At 43.1% G+C, this 22,473-nt stretch overlaps 2 protein-coding genes across 2 annotated transcripts in view; both read right to left on the minus strand.

The window, feature by feature from the left end:
• Nucleotides 1–5,931, minus strand: part of cdkal1 (CDK5 regulatory subunit associated protein 1-like 1) — a 336,749-nt gene extending 330,818 nt beyond the window's left edge. Inside the window, exons 1-3 of the mRNA XM_030781973.1 lie at nt 5,865–5,931; nt 5,222–5,382; nt 2,471–2,583 (exon numbers count right to left, since the gene is read on the minus strand). Coding sequence (XP_030637833.1) covers nt 2,471–2,583; nt 5,222–5,379 — 271 coding nt within the window. The 5' untranslated portion in view covers nt 5,380–5,382; nt 5,865–5,931. The remainder of the gene's footprint in view (nt 1–2,470; nt 2,584–5,221; nt 5,383–5,864) is intronic.
• A 5,302-nt stretch (nt 5,932–11,233) lies between these two features.
• LOC115819735 (transcription factor E2F3-like) lies at nt 11,234–19,752 on the minus strand. Its single transcript, XM_030783236.1, has 7 exons — nt 19,477–19,752; nt 15,002–15,113; nt 14,450–14,669; nt 12,904–13,062; nt 12,405–12,519; nt 11,997–12,138; nt 11,234–11,544 (listed from the first exon to the last, which is right to left on the minus strand). Exons 1-7 carry the CDS (start codon nt 19,750–19,752, stop codon nt 11,234–11,236), a joined length of 1,335 nt encoding a protein of 444 aa, XP_030639096.1.
• Nucleotides 19,753–22,473: the final 2,721 nt, after the last annotated feature.

A 22,473-nucleotide genomic window follows, 5' to 3' on the forward strand; every position in this document is an offset into this window, starting at 1 on the left:
AGAGAGAGAGCGAGAGAGAGAGTCAGAGAGAGAGAGAGAGAGACGGACAGACAGACAGACAGACAGACAGACAGACAGACAGACAGACAGAGAGAGAGAGAGAGAGAGAGAGAGAGAGAGGGTCAGAGAGAGAGAGAGAGAGAGAGACAGAGAAGAGAGAGAGAGAGAGAGAGAGAGAGAGAGAGCGAGAGAGAGAGACGGAGAAAGAGAGAGGGAGAGAGTCAGAGAAAGAGAGAGAGAGAGAGAGAGAGAGACAGACAGAGAAAGAGAGAGAGACAGACAGAGAAAGAGAGTGAGTCAGAGAGAGAGAGAGAGAGAGAGAGAGCTGGAGTTTTAATTGCATTATCAGACAGACGGCCTGTTGAGTCACTAACTGTGTTGTGTGTTTTTACGCAGAGCTGTAACAGTGGCCTAACCACCTTCACCTGAGCAGTGGTGTGTCTCCGCTCTGACATAGTCATCTTTCCATCCTCCTGTTTACATGCTCTTCAGTAAATGCATCAGGTCACTACTGCACAGTGACACACAAAGGTCTGATCTGTAAGGTTTCATTCTGATGCGTTGTGACTATGAACCTATGTATGTATGTAGTAAAGGTTTAGCAGAAGTAAAGGTTTATGTGTGTGTGTGTGTGTGTGTGTGTGTGTATATAATATATATATATACAAATACACACACACATATATATAATATATATATACAAATACACACACACACACACACACATAAACCTTTACTTCTGCTGTTGGCCTGATTGTTTGTATTTATCTGGCAGCGTGAGACTTTTTCTTCGAGTTTTGATGAACTTGCTGTTCGTGCCAGATGAGATAACCCGATTAGTGGCTACATCACCTCGGTTTTCTGTCATCCTCGGCGTCTGGCTGAGTCAACGTGTTTTTGAGGTTTCTCTTTCCTCTGCCCGTTTTGTTGTGGTTGTTTGCGAATGCAGCTCTTCCTCACTGACTGCACCGGCTGTTTGATTCTCAAGGTTTGGCTGTGGTTGAAGCTCTGCGTTCGGAAGTTTAGCTTCACTGTGGCCAAGCATTCGAGTCTTAGCCTCCTAAGCTGACACAAGCAACATCACCCCCCCCCCCTGGCTGGCTAGCGCAGGCTCTGTATTTTTCAGTGCAGAAAGGCGATAAGCAGCAGATGCCTGGCCTCTGGGGTCAGAGAGGGCGAGCAGGACAAAGAGTCCACTGTGTTTCCCCATGAGCACAGACGTCTGAGTGTGTGTCAAGCTGCTCATTAACTTCTGTTAACTCACACACACACGAACACACACGAACACACACACGCACACACACGCACACACACGAACGCACGCACACAGACTTACAAACTACAGGGAAAGGGTTTTAAAGTCAAAGTGTCAAGCAGAAAAGCAGGTCTTAAGCAGCACTATAAACATGACCTGAGAGAGCAGCCGTTTGTAATCTTCCCCTCTTTACTCCAGTTTCTTTGGCACAAAGGCCCATAGGTTTCAGGTGTCTCAGAGTAAGAGAACTGATCCGGGATCAGCTCTTGGAATTACCTTTCAGAAGATTATGAAATGCTCTTAATAAATGATTGATTAGATTAAAAAAATGCTTTTTTATGTTATATCACACACACACACAAAGCCCCAGATATGTGGTTAGATCGCCATCTAGTGTTATTTCTGAAAAAAAAAGTCAGAATTTGCCAGAAGTTGTTAGATTAATCCATTTTTATACTGGTGGTAAATGATCCTTGAGATGGGGGGGGCGGGGGGGTTGAAGTGTTCACCAAAAATAACACACTTTTAGTCTGTGAAAGCAGAGGACACCTACAGACACAATGGACTTCACTCATTTTCTGAGATGAAACATATTTCACTTGAAGAATTTCAAGCATCAGACCAAAAAAGCATCTCTTCAGAGTGTGAGTTCACCCTCCACACACAACCACCTGTCACTATGGACAATCAGATCCCTGCATGAGTCTGCACAACACTCACTTACACACACATGCACACTCACACGCGCACACTCACACGCGCACATACACGCGCACACACACAAAAACACACATACTCCCATGCAGCATAATTTTACACCTCACTGTGACATACAATTACATTTTGCTCTAGGAGCTGATGCTCTTAGCCAGAGCGCCTTCAAAGAGCATCTCTGCGTCCATGTCAGAGGTCAGAGGTCACAGAGTTTTGGGTTAAAGTGCCATAATGAAAGGGGGCACACTGGCAGTGCCAAACCATGCGTGAGGTTTGAACCCACCACCACCCAGCAGCTTGGCTGTGTCCCCCGCCCAGTCAACATAAGGGCATCACACTGTAGTCAGCTCAGTGCGGCAGACCTGGGCGCTGCCAGACTTCTGCTTTCCTGACAGCGCAGTCAGAGGCTCCTTTAGGACGCGACCCCGCGACCCCCGCGACCTCGGGCGCCCCGCGACGGGCGAGCGAGAGACAGAAGAGAAGAGAAAAGCGCGTTCGTACCGGTCATGCTGTAGCCGCTGGCAGCCAGCTGTCCCGCCATGTACTCCCCGTCCGAGTTGTTATGGGAACAGCCCCAGGTCCTCACCCAGATCTTCTGCGTCCCGGGAATCACGCTGCGTGTGGAAAAGAGAAAAGGGTTTTAGCACAAGGCACAGCGTCACCCAGCAAGGTCCCGTCTCCGCACCAAGGGCCACCGTACGCTTCTCACGCACGAAAGAGCGTTAATTACGCTACGTTGGTTGCACTGTAACAAGTGTGTGCGTGCTTCTGTACTATGCTTGGCAATACTAAACAAATGGCAGTTTTAAAAGAGCATGTGCATGTGTGGCTCATTACAGCGTAACTTGCAGGTGAGGTTAAACGATTGGGCTGTAAACTAAGAGTCGGATTTGCATACGCAAAGTAAAACATCATGCATTCCACTCAAGTTTTAATGAGAACAACGCTGGAATCAATTTGTGGTTTATTTGTGGAAGATTTCTGCCATGTAAAACGAGGTGGGCGCGCCTGGTTTTAAATTAGAAGGCACCTGCTGCACTATTTTCAACTGTAATTCCAACCCCTCATTCTGTCCATTCAGCAAAATGAACATTTTTCATATTAAATCTACATCACCGTGCACGATGGCAGTGATTGGTAACAGTTACCACCTCATTTGCACATGCAAATTTCCATCAGCTGTTCACAGCATAATGACCTTATCAAACTGGAGTTTTATTCTCTTGGCGAAACACAGATTCCATAAATGGCTTTTATAGGGACAGTATAAAATACTGAGAGCAAACAGTTAGGGAAGCAACAGAGAGTGGTAAAAAAAAAAAAAAAAACATTACATTATACAACACAAAAATTAGACAGTTATACAACATCAGGTTATATAACCCTGAGTTTTTTCTGGGAAAAAAAGACCTTAACCATCCTGGCCCTACAAACTATTTTGAGCAGTGAAGCACTCCTTACTTAACAGCATCCTGAATGAGCTCAATCAAAGATATCCCGTTGAGAACATGTATTCGTGTTTTATGCAACACTTTTGGTTATGCAACAGAAACAGTCATGAAATTTGTCGGTTATAGTCGTGACGAGCTGTTTTATCTTCACCAGCGTCAGAGACCAAAGCGTCTATTCCGCACTTCAACCACTAGATGGCGCCAAAAAACACGCCAAATTAGCCACCGCACATCTTACTACGTCCTAAACTGAAAGTCGTCATGAAGCATTAATGTATTTAAATGTTTTTTTTTCCTTCAGTTCAGTTGTACTGTTTGCCTGAGTAAAGACAACAACCCTCACAGTAATTTCTGTGGCCACATGCGTAATGAGTGTCAGAGTCAGAGTGCTGATGTAGGATCAGCTCTGCGCATATTATTTAATTTATTACAACCGTGAAAGGTAAAAAAAAATGACCTTAGATCAGTTCTGAGAAATTTGACACACATGAACCTTGGCCTCCAGCCCTTAAATAAGATTCACTGGCTCCACTGAGTCCACTGACTTCAGCCCCTCACTCCAGCATCTTACAGTCAACCCCCGTGTCTGTTTCTCCAGTATTACCTCATCAGCACATATTTTCAGTATTAAACAAAAAACTGACATATTCTTTACCAACGCCACAGTTCTGAAACGTAGCGAACCATTTCTTAAACACGCAGAGAAATGCCACCTGATTTCTCTGTGCTGACTACCATAATATGTTTCTGTCTCACTTCAGTACAAACTGAAGATGGTAACAAAAGTATTCAGGGGTGAAGCATTAGTGTGATTCAAAGCTTATTAAGTCCATATGTTCAAGGTCACTACACTGTGTCTTCACACTGTTCTGCATTAACATCTATCCCTGAAATTCCAACTCCAATTTCAAGACAGAGAGAGAGAGAGAGACAGAGAGAGAGAGTGATCGAACGTGAGAGAGAGACAGACAGACAGACAGACAGACAGAGAGAGAGAGAGAGAGAGAGAGAGAGAGAGAGAGAGAGAGAGAGAGTGATTGAACGTGTGAAGGAATGAATTGTCTGAATGACTCTTCTCCCAGCTGGCCATTTTTTCCTCATATTGGTGATTAAGGTGCTGTGACAGAATTTACAGCCTGAATCTCAGAGACTTAACCGTGTCTGACCGTGTAACACAGAACCTGCTGTAAACACTGATGTTCAGTCTAAGGTATCCGAGTCAAGTAGTGCACTTCAGTTTGAACCCAAAAACGCATGCATCTCTTGAATGTCACTTCACATAACCAGACCACTTCAATCCATGGACCCATGTAGAGCAGCAGATTTCATTCCACACAGAGAGCAGGATTTCTGTTTGGCAACTCCGTCAGCTCCGTCAACTGGAGCCAAAAGCTATAACTGTCCAATAGGAACACAACTCAACTACAATCTGAATGTCTTGACTTTTGGCTTAGTTTATGTGGCTAACTGAGAAGTACAGTTGTGAAATACCCCCAACATGTCTGTCCTTTAACTGTGAGTAACATTCATCTGTTGGGTGAAACAAAGCTAAAATAACTTCAGAACTATCTCCGGTGCTCCTTCACTCTTAACAGAAACACAGTTGTCTGTAAGGAGAGATGTAGCCAGTCTTCATTCCTTTGGTTGTATGTAGGTACATAATTGGGTTCGTACACATTCACAGTGGTACAGCATCTCAGAGAGGCCAAATAACGGGTAAACAGCTGAAGCACAGATCGTTTGGCAAGCTGCACAGATCTCGTGAAGGTACTCGTTCCTTGAAGCAACGATATTATCGTACCTGTCCGCTTGCAGCTCCTCTGTGGTTTGCTGCTGTTTTCGTCGCCGAGCCCGGGGAACGACGTTCTTCTTGGCGAACTGTCGCTCGTGCGGAGTGGCGTCATGCGTGGACACCATATCCTCAATATCATCTATCAAAGAATCGCACGCGGACGGCATGGTCTACAGCCAGCACACACACACACACACACATTGAGAGAGAGAGAGAGACAGGTTAATCGCACCATACGACTGTTAATAACAGATTTATAACGAGTTCGTGGAAAGCGCACTATAAATAAAACTGCAAAACGCACTGCATGATATGTTGTACGTCGTACAGATCCGGGCCAACATTATAATCATAGTCGTCATTTTTCTTAAATATACTGATTGACAAACTCTAACCATGTGATGATTTTTTTTTTCTTTTGACTCTTTGAGATATGTATGTTTGATGTTGCGAGACTAAATGTTTATAAAGGTGTGCTAAACGTCGAACCAATGACAATAACCTGAAATGCCAACCTTGCAAAAATATATTAAAAAGAACTGTAAGACTTAAAGTTACTGCGCACGCAAGAGTGATCTGATGGCCCGCCAGAACCCACGTGTTTGCTGTAAAAAGGCTGTAACCTCGCACATTTGGCAAACGGACGACTTACCTGTGAAGGATGATGTGTAGTTATGTCAAAAAGTGTTGAAAATAAATAAAATGTTGTTGTAAGACTAAACAACTGGATCCTTCTTCTTGTCTGCTGGTGTTGTTTTGCTAACAGTCCACCATATTGAAATTTGCCTCTGACCTCGCGATCATACGGCACATGGAAAAGGACAAACCTTATTGTAACGGCGTTCATAGAAAATGTTTCTGCCACCGTTTTTATTTTTATTATTAGTTTTCGGTTTGTTTGTTTTTTTTAATCAACACCATGACGTCCTCAAAATGTAGCCTGTTTATGCTGCATGTATCCTTTAAAAAAAAAAAAAAAAAAACTACGATAAATTTCTTGACAGCTTTAAGTTCATTCCGTTGTGTGAGCATATTGTTGAGACTCTTTGAAATGCTGTATTCCTGCGTGTGTAGGCACAGTTCACGGCGCGGGAATCAAGCTCAATAAATAAATAAATAAATAAATAAATAAATAAATAAATAAAGAAAAGAATGTTTAAGAAGTATAGTCACCTCACAAGTTTATTGCTTTTATTCAAGTTTCGGTCAGTTCCCAAACTTTCAGAATAGAAACAACTCACTCACAACAGCGCACCAAAAAAATAAAATAAAAATAATAATAATAATAATAATAAAATTAAAAAAAAGAAGAAAGAAAAAGAATCTCAATAACAGATAAATGTACAATTTATTTCATTTATTCTTTTTGTTTTATCAAAGCTCTCACCTAACACACCATTAATACAAAGCTAAATTACTTTAAAACACACAGCACCAAAAAAAACAAACAAAAAAAAAAACCCACATTCAGACATTCACAACACTCACATACATGCTCATGTATCAAAATGAGAGTAATATGTAGATAGATATTTTTGTTTAATATTAATATTTTTTGTGTGTGTGACTACAGGAGCTTGTAAATACATATTAGCACAAAATCTGTACAAACACATTATTCTACATTGTGGAGAAAAAAATATATATATCTACTTGCATTATGGAAGTAATATTGTGAAGTTGCCATTGGAGGAGAAAAAAAAAAAAGACAGATGAAATTTCATCATGAGTAAATTAAATAAAGTTATATTTTTACCTTACACATTTTATTGTTAAATAAATACTGAGGGCAATATAATTGAAGACGTCTGTAAATATTTATAAGTCTATTTTGATTATTTCATTCATGTTCATAAGCGGAGTCAGGGAACACCTAGATTCCTGTTGCAGAGTTAAAAACAAAAACCCCTGAAATGACGCGAATCCAGTACCTTCACACACCGACACTGCACACCGCAACAGGGAAGCTTCCGGAAAGCAGAATAGGCAGAATAGAGAGGGCGAAAAGAAAACGGAAAAAACAACAACAAAAAAAAAAACACCCTGATACCCCTTACGATGGAAGTGGATTGTTCTTGCTCTAAAAAACACATTTTCATTCAGTATCATTCAAAGTCCAAAGAAAGGTCTGAACAGATCCAGACTGGGTCAGGGTCCTTCAGGACATGGACATGGATCAGCCAGCTCAGGTTGAAGGAAATGATGTCACATGTTAACAGACAGTTTAGTTCAAAGGAAATGACATCACAAGTTAACAGACAGCTTAGATTTAAGGAATTGACGTCACATCTTAACAGAGGGTAGCATATGCAGAGACACTACGCCAGAATGACATTACTGCAGGGATGACGGATCTGTTGTGTGTCTTAAAACTAGAAACTTCAAATCGCACATTGGCCATTAAAACAGACGAGAAGCAGCGAACAGAAATTGAGACGACAGTTAAAAACAGGTGAGGGAGACGTGAAGGAGCCAAAGCACACTGTTGTTCAGAGCTGTGAGTTAAATGAGACAAAAACTCACAGCCTAATTGGTCAACTATACTGTCATTATAGTCAAATATCCAATCAGATTCCCAGTGATGAGAACTCGAATTAAACTCCTCAGAGCCTGAAACCAATATACCTTACATATCAGTTCATAAATACATACATATAGCTAATAAAAAAAATAATAATTTTGGGGGTTGGGGGGGGTGGAGGCGTGTGTGTGTGTGTGTGTGTGTGACAAGGAGTAATGACTAAAAAAAGCACTTCATTACTGGCATCCCCATACAAGCAATGTTCATATCTAATTAATGACTAATATAATCTCATAGAGCTAAACACTACATTAGTTCAGCATCTGATGAACGTTGACTTGTTCAGAGAGGAACAGCAGTGCATTTTCAGGGAGAGCAGCTGGTGTGGTTAAAAAAAAAACAAACACAAGCACAGAACTTTCCTTAACCAAGCAAAACAGACATAACCGTACAGCTATTCTCACAGCCACACAGTCAAACCACTGCCTGTCGCTCTTCTCTCCGCGTGCTCTGAGAGTGGACCTTTTTCACGTGACAATGGACTAACAGTACAAAGTGTTCCTTCCTGATGTTGAAACGCAGAATGAAAGCGTCTACACCATACGAGATGAAAAGTGAATTTAAAAAAAAAAGTTACCCAAATACCTCAGAACGGGGGGGGGGGGAAAAAAAAAAATGAGCGTAGCGACACCATCATCGAAGGTTGACGACTCTGAGGCTGAAAGCATGCGTTGGCTTAAGCATAACCCAAACAATAATCATCTCCATGGTAACAGCAGCATTTTGGGTGAAGCACCGCTTGTGAAGTCTCTCTCATTCTAGTTTCCATTAAGGTCTCCTGCAGTAATCAAGTGGTCATTTTTTTCCCCCCCATTTATTTTTTTTAAAGGAGATTAAGAACTGAAATTTACCTTCACGAGTAGAATAACAGCCCTGCTGATTTAAAACTGCATAGCCAGCAGAGAGAGGGAAAACGTAACGAAAGGCACAACTTCTAGAGTGACAACAAGGGTGAAACCATGGCTTACAATATCATGATATTCAAATGCTTTCACTACAAGCATTCACACAACATTCATTCAGGTTTGAACACACATGCACTTAGATTAACTTCCTTGACTTCAAGAAAGCCTCCGATGTTTCTGTGTCAGCACGTCCAGCAAGACCACTGTGATGCTGTTAGGATTTTCTTTTCTTTTTTTGCACTATGACAACGTCCTGATTAAAAATATTCAGTACAGCTGATTAACTGCATCACAGCAGTGGGTTTTTTTCATCTCCAAATACTTGGGGACAAACCAAGTTTCTCAAAATACCAAGTTTCTCAAAAGTTTTTGCTGAAATGTTGAGATAAGCGCAAACTTGGGAAAGTGTGGGTGCTTTCCAGAACCTTCCACAAAGATTCTTCCAAGAACGATTACCAACCGTTAATTTTCTCCTTTTTTTGGGGGGGGGGGGTCAAACCCTTAAATATATCCAAGTCCAGAGGTAGTCTACAGTACCTGTATATAAAGTCACGTATACAAAACCGTACCCTTTAGATCATTTACAAAATGGCTTCTCGAAGCAGAGGTAATCCAGCAAAGCGGGAAAAAAAAAAAAAAGACACCCGAATAGGACGATGCCAAGCTCGCAACACAGCGCTCAACCGCGTCTGCACCGCGTCCTCCGACGTGCTACAGAACCGCGTCTGCACCGCGTCCTCTGACGAGCTACAGAACCGCATCTGCACCGCGTCCTCTGACGAGCTACAGAACCGCGTCTGCACCGCGTCCTCTGACGTGCTACAGAATGACTGCTTTGGATTTAGTCTGCATTCACCTTGCACACACCAAAAAGAAAAACAAAAAAAAGTCAACATATCCCTTCCTCTCATATTCCTTCCATTCGAAACTTTCTTCTCCTGAGTCCGTTTGTCACGCAGAACAATTGTTTTGCATATTCATATGGAGGGGGAGGGAAAAAAAAAAAAAAAGACAAAGAGGAGATTTAATGTGCACTTGAAGAGTCTGACTGAAAGATGTCGATCGAGTTTGGCTGTGTTCCTATCCGTAGGAGTTGCATCTCCTATACTGGGGACTCAAGGAATCCATCGTTTTGTTCTTACTGTCCATTTGTCCTTTGGTGCATGAGGGTCAAAGGAGCAAACAGGGAGAAAAACGTTGATAAAACGTTCAGGAGACGCGCTCAGACTCCGGAGAGAAGACTGGAGAGACACTGGGCTGGGACTGAGGAGGAACGACGGCCCAAGAGCACAGCACTGCAATCAGGATAAAAAGTCATCTTCTCTGAAAGTCCAGTGTGGCTGGACACTGCGGTGTGTTCACAGAGAAACAGCTAACATGATCAGTCTGCTCAGAGATCTGGACACTGCGGTGAGAAACATCTAACATGATCGTTCTGTTCAGAGATCTGGAAACTGCAGTGTCTTTACAGAGAAGCATCTAACATGATCGTTCTGTTCAGAGATCTGGAAACTGCAGTGTCTTTACAGAGAAACATCTAACATGATCATTCTGTTCAGAGATCTGGAAACTGCAGTGTCTTTACAGAGAAGCATCTAACATGATCGTTCTGTTCAGAGATCTGGAAACTGCAGTGTCTTTACAGAGAAACGTCTAACATGATCGTTCTGTTCAGAGATCTGGAAACTGCAGTGTCTTTACAGAGAAACGTCTAACATGATCGTTCTGTTCAGAGATCTGGAAACTGCAGTGTCTTTACAGAGAAGCGTCTAACATGATCATTCTGTTCAGAGATCTGGACAAAGGGAAAGCTCTTTATTTTCCTTTTTCTTTTTTCATCCTTTCACATGAGAGACAGCACCCAAAGGTGAGAGGTCCAACTCCTGTGGGTTGGAGTGTCAGTGCGCATTAATTACCTACAAGCACACACACACACAGACACACACACACAGACACACAGATACACACAGACACACACACACGGACACGCCTTACCTACTACAGCTTTAAGCTCATGCTTAAGTCTTTAGGCTGTGCAAAAAAACTAATATCAGGGGCAGTGATTGGTGCAGAACTTCCCTTGAGCAATCAAGTGTCAAATTACTGCCTTAGCATAAGCATAAAAAAAAAACAAACAAAAAAAAAAGCGGTCTGACCTGGGCTAAGAGCTTTAGTATGTCTGTCCCTTAGCGTTTACACCGTGGTGTAATAACCCATTACTGCATGGTACCATCTCACTCAAAACAAAAACAACAACAAAACAAACAAACAAACAAACAAACAAAAAAAGGTCGCAAAATATAAAACACAATCTTTACTAGGATTCCAATCCTCCACGAGGAGACCAGGCTGCTGCACTCCAAACGTCTGTCCATGTCTGAAAAGCCAGCTCTCTCGCGTTTGGGTAAAGAGAGAAAAAAAAAAAAAAATTAAAGACAAGAGCAGTGAAATTCCCTACAGAATGGCACAGAGGAGCAACCTAGCGGACCCCGTTTACGAACACAGACACGAATCGACGCTCCGGGCTTCGCCGGGCTAAACGCGTTCCAAGAGGGAGTCCGTCAAGCCGCTCCCCGCCCGGTCCGTCCCGCAGGAGGCGGACCACAGGGGGTCCGCGTCGTCCAGGGGGAGCTTGTCGAGGTCGTAGGTGTCAAAGAGGTCAGTAATGCCTTCCTCTTCACCCAGGCTCATCAGGTAGTCTTCGCTGAGCAGGGGCGAGCCCAGGTTGACGAAGGGCGCGTCGATGGTGGGGATCTGGTCCTCCGTCTGCTGCAGGAGGCTGGTGTACGGAGAGGTGATCGGGGAGAGATTGGTCACCGTCACGGCCGGGCCGGACCGAACGCTATCTGAGAGAGAGTAAGACAGAGAGAGAGAGAGAGAGAAAAAGAAAAGGGGAGGGGGGAAACGTTAGAGAACGTTAGAAAAGGAGTAAAATTCCAGGCAGACGACTCTCTCTGGGTAATATTAACCACCATTCATAAGACAGGTAACGATCAAGTTCACAACAACTGTCAGCCATAACTGGGTTTTTTAAAACACCCAATTAATTAATACAGCTTTTGAGGCCAGTCTTGTGTTTACACAGCTGTTAATGGATGCATCTGATACCATACTGATCCAACATGAACCGATGAAAAGCAGAATTCTATTGCATACTCATCGATGATCATGTTAGGAGAGGATAATGTACTGATAATGAAGCATTCGCAGCTCATAGAAAGGTCCTGGCAGTTGCGTAATGCTGATGTGAGAATAACCTTTTCTATGTCTGAAATCACTGTGTCACAAAACCACTTACCTTCTAAGACCTTCATGAAGGGTGTGGAGCTTCCACCCAGGCTGAGGGCGGAGTTCTTCACCGGGCTGTCGGGCGTGTTCTCGTCCGGACACAGAAACACATCTATGGGCCCCTTGGCACTGGTCAGATGCACCTGTAAGCCCTGAAATGAAAAATGCACAATCTCGCGTAAAGGGTTAAGGCTCATGTCACACAGCTAATGGATTAAATGTACTTGCCACCACTATCAAACGCAGAGGTATGACTGTGTTTAATTACAGCGCATTAACTTGACAATGGATTCATTAATTAATTACCTTAATGAATTAATCCATTTTAAAGTTAATGCCCTGTAATTATAAATATGGTTGATTTGTGAGGTAACTCCATGATGATGAACAGGAGAAAAGTGTCCTGACGGAGACTTGCCTCCTGTGGGTCTGGAACCTCCAGTTTAGTCTCCGACGGGGCTTTGACCACGATGACGGTCTGGTCTCGGAGACTGCGCAGCCTCCGGATGTCCTGATACGTCACGTAGGCGAGCGTGAGGCTGGTTAAAGAGGCAAACTGCACCGATGGCAAACGGGTCTTTCCCTCCTGACTTAGCTCACATTATATATATACTACAGGTATTACAAAATCCAGCAAGGACAGAGCCTTGTTAGCTGTTCTATGGGCGTGTAATTGATATCGGAGCCGAAAACAGTAGTTTGTCATTAAAAATATGTTTAATCACATTTGTCACTTAAGCCCTAATGACATGTCCTTGTCCAGCATCATATAACCCACATTAATCAGGCACCATTTTGGGGGGGGGGGGATACAACATGGTCTATTAAGAGACATTAACATAATAATCTACTTGTGTCTAATCCATGTTTTCTGCCATCAGCTTGCTTCCTCAGCCTAGAGGACAGTGAAAGGATATTTCTGATAGTGCGAGGACTCTGTCATCTGCTTGACGTCCTGGCTGCAGCTCTGGATCAACTCGTCCAGTCTGCGCTCCTCCTGGACCAGCTGGGCCACCTCACTGCTCAGGCTCTGCCTCTGATTCAGCGTGCCTCCCGCCTCCGACAGGTTACAGCCCCTGCGTGGGCACCGAGGAGAGAGGGAGGGAGGGAGAGAGGGGGGAGGGGGAAAGGGGGAGAAATGGTTAGCCTTTAGAACAAGTCCCCCTCATTTTTGGGAGGTATCGTGATAGTAGATACAAAATTGATATTTAAAAAAAAAAAAAAAAAAAAAGCATGCTCAGAATGGCCCTGGTATTTTCTGTTACTTGTTCAGTAAGCGATCTGATTTAGTTTTTCACGGAACATAGACGCGGCACATGACTTTGGCAGATTTGGGCTTGTGGTTTAATTATCCTGGTCCGTATGCTCCTACAGGCTGTCAGCGCCTAACGACGGCTGAAAAGACCCAAAGCCATCTGACTTCATCAGACAATTAGTGCTTAATTGGGCAAGTGAGTATCATCTTCACAACGCACTTGAAAAACTATCACAAAGCCCCAAAAATCTCTCACAGGGACACACACAGTGCCTGAGGTTTTGATGAGCTGAAGTGAATTACCCATGCGAGAGTGTCTGTGGCTATTGTTTATGCTTAATTAATGAGCCATGAGCATAAACCGATCTTCAATAATCAGGGAGGCGCGCTGAGATCATTTGCTTTATCAGTAGCTTGCAATAAATGGTAGCATGAACCTCCTCATGTCAGTAGAGACTACCACCCCACCCCCACCGCACCGCACCCAAAAAAAAAGAAAGAAAGACAATTGGTCGTGAATTTGAGAGCCGAGTGTGATTTCCTTCTCGTTAAGGGTGAAGAGATAGGTACTCTAGATTACCATCTCATTTTTTTTTTTTTTTCCTGTGGTTACCTCTTCTGGCAAAGTAATGCCAGTTCCTCTGCAACAAGTGTTACCACAAACTCGCAAACACGTATGCAAAATGCACATATGTGACAGGACAGCTTCCTGTGTACTTAAGTGTAATGTTTGAAAACTGCTTGGCAACAGGGGTACATCATGTGACCTTTTTGGACTTTACTGTTGCCGGGTGGAAGTGTATCCTACTGAGGCACATAAACAAGCCACAGTTTCTCTATAACACACACCACCAACTATATATTACTGTATAGCTACTAGCGCGGTTTTATGATTGGGTATCATAACAGACGACAGTGTACTTTTTTTTTTTTTTTTTTTTCCTGCAGTCAAACCTCACCAAGCAGTGTGTGAACTTAAAAAATAGCTCAAATTCATATTTCAGGAAGTTATAAACCGTGAGAACCAGACAATAAAAAATAGATACACAGAAAAAAGAGAGAACATTACTATAAAACTATCAGATATGAAACTGTGTGGGCAGCAACTTCCTGCAAGAACATTTTTTCTGGGGGTTTTTTGTTTTGTTTTTTTCTGGACAAAAGGAAGAATTTGTTAAACCCGTGTGGACTGAAACACGAGCACATACATCCACTGGATGTTATTTTTGGATTTCTTCTTGATGAGATGGACGCCCTCCAGAACGTTGGTGATGTCATAGAGACGCCTCTTCTGGACCTTCAGGACCTCGGCGGCCCGGTTCAAGTCCACCACGCCGTCCGACGACTGGCCCAGCAGCTGGACGAACTTCTTCGTGAGGAGACCCAGCGAGGTGTCATAACGGGTCTTCTCCGACGGAGATTTAGGAGCTGCGTGGAGGGCGAGAAATTCATAACTTTAAAAAAAGATGAGATGATGTTCACTAAGGCAGAAGGTTTCAAGCAGACTCCACTGGGCATCACAAGGCCACGACACAATTACTGCATAATCATACAAGCATGTTAACATCAGCAGAGAACTTTTCTTTCACCATGTAAATTTGTTTAAAAAAAAAAAAAAACATTATAGCAAATGAGCTTGTACACACAAGGAATGCAAAGACAGACGGACGTTTTTTTAAAAGATAACATTACAAAACGCCAGTTTGGGTATTTGAAGATTGCGGGCCAGGCGCTTCTGCCGCCAAATGTGGAACTCTTACTTTTAAGATCCTTCAGCTCAGCCAGGGGACCCCCAGTTTGGCTCTTGGGGGCTTTCACTCCATCAGTGGTGTATAGGTGATCTGCGTCATCTAGTGCAAGCCTTCTCTTAGCCTAGAGAGAGCGCGAGAGAGAGAGAGCGAGAGAGAGAGCGAGAGAGAGAGATCAGAAATATAATATACACACCAGCCCCTCCAACAACGTCTCTCAACTTAGTCCTGAAGCCCAAGGTGAAGAGTCAGTTTTGCTGTAGTCTTGCATCAAGATAATTCTCAATTTCCTTTCTGTAATTCTTTGGACAATGGACAATGTTATCGCTGCCAATACCGCGGTATTAGGATGTGTACCGCGGTGTTCATAACAGCTTTTTTCCCCCCCTATCTGAGTGCGCTGCCATCCTCGTGTAGCCTTTAGCTTGGTCTGTAGCCTTGTCTACAGGTATCTGGATATTTTCAAAAACTCACTTTTTTCCCCCCCATCAGTTCTGAAAAGGATCACGTCCGTTGCACACACTTTTTGTTTTTTTAAATCTCTCCGCACGAGAACAAAAAAAAAACAATTCTAAAATGCCAAGACCTCAGCACTGAGCATACACACAACATTTAGCAAGCGCATCCCGTCACTGTAACCTTCTGGTCGACTGACCAATCAAATCAATCGAGAGGACTGACACTGAGGAGGGGCGGTTTGCGAGTCTGGTATGGAAAACTAGTGAGCAACTGCAACTGTCAACAAATAATGTCATGGAGGTAAACATTCAATGTTTAGCATTCAACCCCAGTCTATACCCATGTTTATTAATTACATGTAAATATTGCATTCACAGAAATGTGAATATGACGTGTAGCATGTAACTATAGGTAGACATTTCGCTAGTGATAGCAATGAATCCACATGACTGCACATCATGGCAACATTAACAGACAAGACAGACATGCCATACAGAAAGTCTTTCTGAGTTTATTTTTAATTCCTTTCAGCTCAACAGTTTCAACATCAACATCGAGTGCTTAAATAAAACTCTACAGTGGTCTACTTGCCCCTACCAGAAACATCCAGAATTTTTTTCTACTGCTCTGGCCCTGACTAAGTTCATGTGACGTGCAAACAACCTGCGTTAATGTAAACACAAATGGTTGCCCATACATCTTGTAATCACATACATGTTTTCATGCTACATGTAGCCTTTAGCCTCCACCATCTCGGTCAGACTTTTTTTTTGTTACTCCCGCCTCCCTTGGAAACGTCACATTGTGAACTGATTTGTTCTCGCATGGTTTTCATCTGCATGAAGTTGGGGATTCGCCACCTCAGTTTCGCTCGCCAGATTCGCTCCGATCTCGCCCAATCAGAGTGAATTTCGCTCCCATACGACCTGAACGAGAGCGAAGCGTAGTTCGCTGCAATGGAAGTGTAACCCAGGACAAGTCGAGTCAAATGAATGAACAAATAAACACAGAGCGGTTTGGCTGAGGTATTACCGCAAACCACAAAGGTGGCATTCTTCGAATACCGCGGTAAGGAAATTTATATACCGCAGCGGCCCTGCTGAGGAACCCCTGTGAGAAGAAAGCCAAAGGTATGAGTGGCAAAGGAAGAAAATAACCCTTGATCTATAATAGGAGGACGTGGGAGAGAATTCTCAGCCTGGGCCAGATATGGCTAAGATTCTAACCACAAGACCCAGGAGGAGGGGCCCACCCTCCTCCGGTCATCATGCCCGACTCAACCTACGGAAAGCTTACCTTCTGCCAGACAATATCTGGACCATCAAACACATCGTCTCCCGTCATCTGTCCCTTATTCTTCCTTTACAGGGGGATCCAGTGTCAGCGGGAAAAGTCAGGAAAACATCAGTGTTGCACAAACAACTGGTAATGCAATAAGGCAATAACCAATTAGGCCAATTGAAAGTACAGGGATAAAACCGTGCAGCCGAATCAATACCACCTGCCCAGTGGCTCAGTGGAAACACCCCACAGGCCTGTTCGCGCCAAAGCACACGTGGTTGAAGTCCAGAGTCAGCGATCAACAGATGAGTTCAATCAATTCTGTGGGTATCGAGTGCCGACGGGAACTGGAAGAAGTTAGCCTGAACCGGTCTTTCCGAACGCGTTTCTACCGGTTCCCTGGTCCTGATTATTTTCTATTAACCCTAACATTTCCAGTTCCAGATCACTCCGGTTGAGCAAAGGCTCTATGGTCAGTTGACTAAGGTGTGCCATTTCATAACCCGGCACGCGGACCTGACGGAACAGGTAAAGAAAACATCGTTCTCTGGCTCTCTCAGACAAAAACGGAGCCAAAACCTCCAACGTAGATGCATCACACTGAAACCAAGCGTTGAAATAAAAGAATTTAAGGAAGAAAAAAAAATAAAGTGATAGAATTAGATAAGTCCCTGTATCTTATGGGGCACACGACTTAATTTTACCACAGCTTAAAAAAAATAAATAAATAAAAGCCAGATAGCGCTACAATGTCACTTAGGCTGAATGAACCGAAGAAAAACCTGCCTGACCATCTATCAAACAAGTAGTTTTTCATTTTTGGTTCAAAGTATTAAGAGACACACCCGATGGCACTGGGAACCCTAAATGAACTGCCTGCCACACAGACCTGCCACGTACTGGAACATACCTTCGAACCATTCACACCTTACACACACACTCTTCACAACAAGAACAACACTATTACTTTTTTTTGATATGTGGGCTGTATTACAAAGACTGTTCTTCGGTGTTCATAACCAGAAAGCAGCCTTCCCTTCCAGTGTAAGGCAGCAAGTTAAGAATGGACAGCCATTTTAGGACATGCTGTTTTTGTATCTGGCTCTGGAATACTGCACACCATTTGCAAAGAAGGGGGCAGACAAGAGACCCAGACTTCTCATTCACACTCTATGTAGTGGGAATTCCCTGGCAGCACCATCACAATACCCACTGAGACTGATACAGATTGTTTAAACACAGTGGCAGACCAAAGTACTAGCTTTGTTGCCTGATTTAAAACACCTGCTGGTGACACTAAAGGGGACCTCAGAATTTGAAGATATTTGCTTTAAATCAGCAAAGTAGTATTACCAGGTGGAGGAAGAATTGCTTATCAGTTTTGTACTGTGTCTTAGCATTTGTTTAGAAAAAAGAAAACGTTTGCAATATTTGCATAGAAAAGAGTAAAACAGTCACACCTTCAAATTCTAACAATAAAAAGTAATGTTATCCCTGGGTTCCTTCACTCATCGATACAACATAAGGGAGTTGTGTTTGATCCATTTTGTAAACAGTATCACGCATGGCTGCAAGACCATGGCTGTGGTTTTTGGAGCACGAGCATATCTGACGTTTTGAACTTTTTTCTTATAAACAGTTTGCAAAGACAGGCCAGTAGCAGAGCCATGTATCTGGGGCAATTTAATATCTAGCGAAACAACCGCAATGACTTTTCGTGTCGAAAGTGTAAAAAAAAAAAAACCAGCTTCACTTTGCACCCTCTTAAATGCGCAATGCCCGCGCTTCCGATGAGAAACAAATAAATAACACACGACGGGATATGCAAACTCTTCAGAAGGTTTCTAAACCATTTCTGCCAGGGTGTGACAGCGCTTGTATAACAGCGTCAAACTCGAGCTGAGATATGTGAACACGTTTGATGCGCAAACACAGTCGAATCGAAGACCCAACTCTAACACTTTTGAGAAACGGAACCCACTGAGGTCAGCAAATTGCGAACGTACTTCTTGGCGTTATCAACCAACATCTCAAATTTAATGCAAACGTGCTCATTTGCACGTTTGTTTATTAAAAGAAATGTAGCCTAAAACTTGCAGGCGGCAAGACACGGAGACTACTGGGTGAAAAAAAACAAATGCTTTAAGAAGATTACGCTGCCTTGGAAAGCAAATCTATTGCTCAACTCAATAGTGAAACCCAACGAAGCTATTCCCTTCCCCCATCACTCCAAAAACACGAACCAAGGCCTTGAGTTTCACATGCACAATGCAAAACGCAAAGCATCGACAACCCTAACAACCCTTTGCAGACGTGAATATATCGTGAACGAGTGCTTTCAGTAAGAATAATCAATGTAAACAAACAAGAAAGCTGTAGAACTTAGCCCTCTCTGCCAATTGACCTTTTTCATACGGGTGTGACCCCATATATGGGTAATGCAAAACTGATACGGTCCTCATGCCCCATGCAATCAAGGACTTGTAACCACATACAAAACGGTTTATTACTTAAACGGAAAGTGCGCGAACCGCTTCATTTACACAGACAACACCGTCTGGCACGCTATTAATTATGCACACCACTGAGCTACATTAACCAGAGATGGTCTACGGCAACGGGGACTTGTCCAAACATGCGCCCAAGTCACTGGCTACTGCTGTTAGCTAGCCTAGCGTGTAGCGAGGTTATTCGCCAATTATACCTACTTTTGTGCTTGGGTTTGCGTGAGAGAGTGTGTAAGTTACCGGAGGACGTCCTAGTGCAGGTCGTTGTGCCGATCCGTTAGTAGCTCCGTGCGGAGTGGTGTATAAACTGCCAGGTGAAGGATCGGACAAGCAGACACTGGATGTCTGTGTAATGCAAGGCGGTGGGGTTATTATCTGGATAACGTTATATGTGGCCGTGGGTAGACTAGTTAGGCGATCGGAAAGTGCCGTTAAAACTGCATTTTTGTCCAGCGAAGAGCCACCAACCCCTGTTATTATGACTTTATCCGGGGCAGATGAGATCCCTCTTCTCATCTTTGTGGACTCCGATGTCCTTAGTCCCTCCTTTAGTTTAAACCCCTTTTTCTCCTAATCCGCCGCGTTTCTTTGACAAATACTGATGGACAACGATACATCAGAATCTTAACAACCGATGTACTAATGTTCGGGTTTATATAAACAGCAGACGCAGGCAGATGCTTTGGATTAGAAACAGACGCGAAACGAAGCGCGACCTGCTGAAAAAATGGCTCCAGGAAGCTGACAATGAATGAGGGGATGCAGTTTACCCGCGAAAGGCCCTCCCGCGAAACTCAGATTTCCCGGGAAATTTTTAAACGAAATTTGCATATCGCGAGTGATTGGTAAACTCTCATAGACGCCCCACCTCTATTTGTTTACGCCCAGTGTTTTCTTTGCCAATAAGACGCCGAATAGTTATATCGAGCGTTTCAATTGGTCGGATGCTGCACATGTAGTGAGACGTCACAGAGGAAGTACATTAGTGCAACGAGAAAAACAGTTAATCTGAAGTTGATCCCTTAATAAGTGCGCGCTTGTACTAGAAAACGTAAAATTGTGCCCAAATGGGCAGAATGTATGCGCTTTTTTTTTACACCACACTGCCATTTCCTCAAATGTTTTTATTAATGTCAAAACACTTGCCATTTTCCAGCCGAAATGCAAACGGGTGAAAAAATAATAATTTGTGTCCCGAGTTACAGAACGCCAGCACGATTCACAATCCCTCTTTGCGTTTTTGTCGTACGCAGCCCTCCCACATATTTAATCTTTGGACTTGACTAAATGGCAGCAGTGACCCTGTGAGTTTCAGGTAGCAGGACTGAAACCAGGTGGGTTAGCAGAAATACTGCCTCGGTGCTGATCAGTTACCGATTCGAAAGTCTAAAGCTCTCCGTTTCTCTGACTACTTCTACTGTGAAAGAAGGCAGCCATGTCTCCCCCAATGCGTCATCCAGCACACGAGCCATAAAAACAAGTAGAACTGTGGCCTCCGCATGGTTGCATAATGGCCGAGAGAGCGGAATAAAATTTGCATCTGAAACACTGTAGAAATGCTGTTGGCTGTTCTGATTCTCTCAATTCAAGCCCCAATGAAGACACAGCAGTGCATAGTGCTGTATGTGCATGCGGAGTGCGGAGTCTGTCCATCACATAGTGAGAAGTGACTATATCCTCCCAGTAATACTCGCCACCACGTTTATTACTGCAGTTATTCCGCCAAAGGGGTCCTTGGTGACAGAGAGTCGCTTCAAAAGCTTTAAAAAAAAAGTCAAAGTCCATCTTAAAAGATTGGAGTAATTAGATCACTTTGAAATTACGTGACAAAAATCTGTCTGTTCAGTTTGTCGCTCGCTTTTAATTTCAACGTCCTGAGTTTTTAATTTCACTCAGGAGGTCACCTGTATGTATTCTATAATCTGTATTGTTAATCTAATATATTATCCGATTTATGGTGTACCCATAAGGTAATTAACCCAACGTAATAAATTCCCTCACTTCAGTAGATGTTGTCACAGTAACTGTAAGTAAAACTGGCTAAGTATAACTGGCTTCCTTCAAATTAAAGCAAAATCAGTTGTGAGGCGTTAGGATTTTACCAGTGAAATAGTTGGCTGTTGTGGATCCAAAAGGACCATTAAATAAGTTTATTAAAAACCTATTTCCGTAGGCATACATTCAAAACACGCCCCGCTGAGAAAGCCACACGTACACATTTCAAACCGCACGTTCCGTTACACTTGGAGCCAGAATTCTGGGTCCCCCTTCTTACTAATTTTTTCAGAGGTCTTGATTAGGCGAACTGACAAGACCTCATTTTAGTATTCCCAATTTCCCATCTGCCATGGACGTTACATATTAAGCATCTTTGGGCAGGGAGGCAGCCTTGCGTCACTTGTATTAAGTCTTAGATACAGGCCGATATTGTTTTTATTTAAATATTGAGAAAACCAACAAAGTTTCTCCCTGTAGCGCGTGCCTCAGCGGCCGTTTCTATGTTGAACAGTACCTGCAATATCAGCACCGATCAGTAGATGGCGTCATACGTATACGCTAAAATCAACAGGTAGCGCGATGTGATACTAAAGGCAACAATCTGTTGCATGGCAAAATTTTGTATTTTGAAAAGAACTGACATGAAGAGAGCGAGGTAAATACTGAAACATTATATGAGATTTTGGACCATCTAGAGTGAACCAATGGAACTAACACCACGAGGTTTCAGTGAATTATGTTTGTTTAGTGGCTATAAATCCTTAGCACCATGTTTTAACTGGAAAGGAGTAAATATCCCCGACAGCAGTTTAAAACTGCATAATTAAAATAAAAGTATAGTATGGTCTCCAACATTAAACCAGAGACGACGAAGAGAGACAAAAGATAAACAGAAGTAAAAGACCAAACGGAATGATGACAGCAAGTGTGTTTGTTTTACTTGCACATTTAAAAAGGTATCACATGGATCAAAATGAATTCAACAGCTATGTGAGAAAACAGATGTATTAATAAAAACACACCGCTGTTATAACGCTGATTGTGGAGGACAACGAATAAGAGTTCACAGTATCACTGTGGAATAATTAACAAGTATTATGTAAGTATCCTTTTAAGTAAAAGGGACATACAAATGTACATACAAAAGAGAGAGAGAGAGTGTGAGAGAGAGAGAGAATCCAACATGAATGACAGCGGAGCTCCCTGCTGTTGGACTAGCAGAGGTGGGAGTAGCCACAG

The sequence above is a fragment of the Chanos chanos genome, chromosome 8 (assembly GCF_902362185.1).
Source record: "Chanos chanos chromosome 8, fChaCha1.1, whole genome shotgun sequence".
Classification (NCBI taxonomy): Eukaryota; Metazoa; Chordata; class Actinopteri; order Gonorynchiformes; family Chanidae; genus Chanos; species Chanos chanos.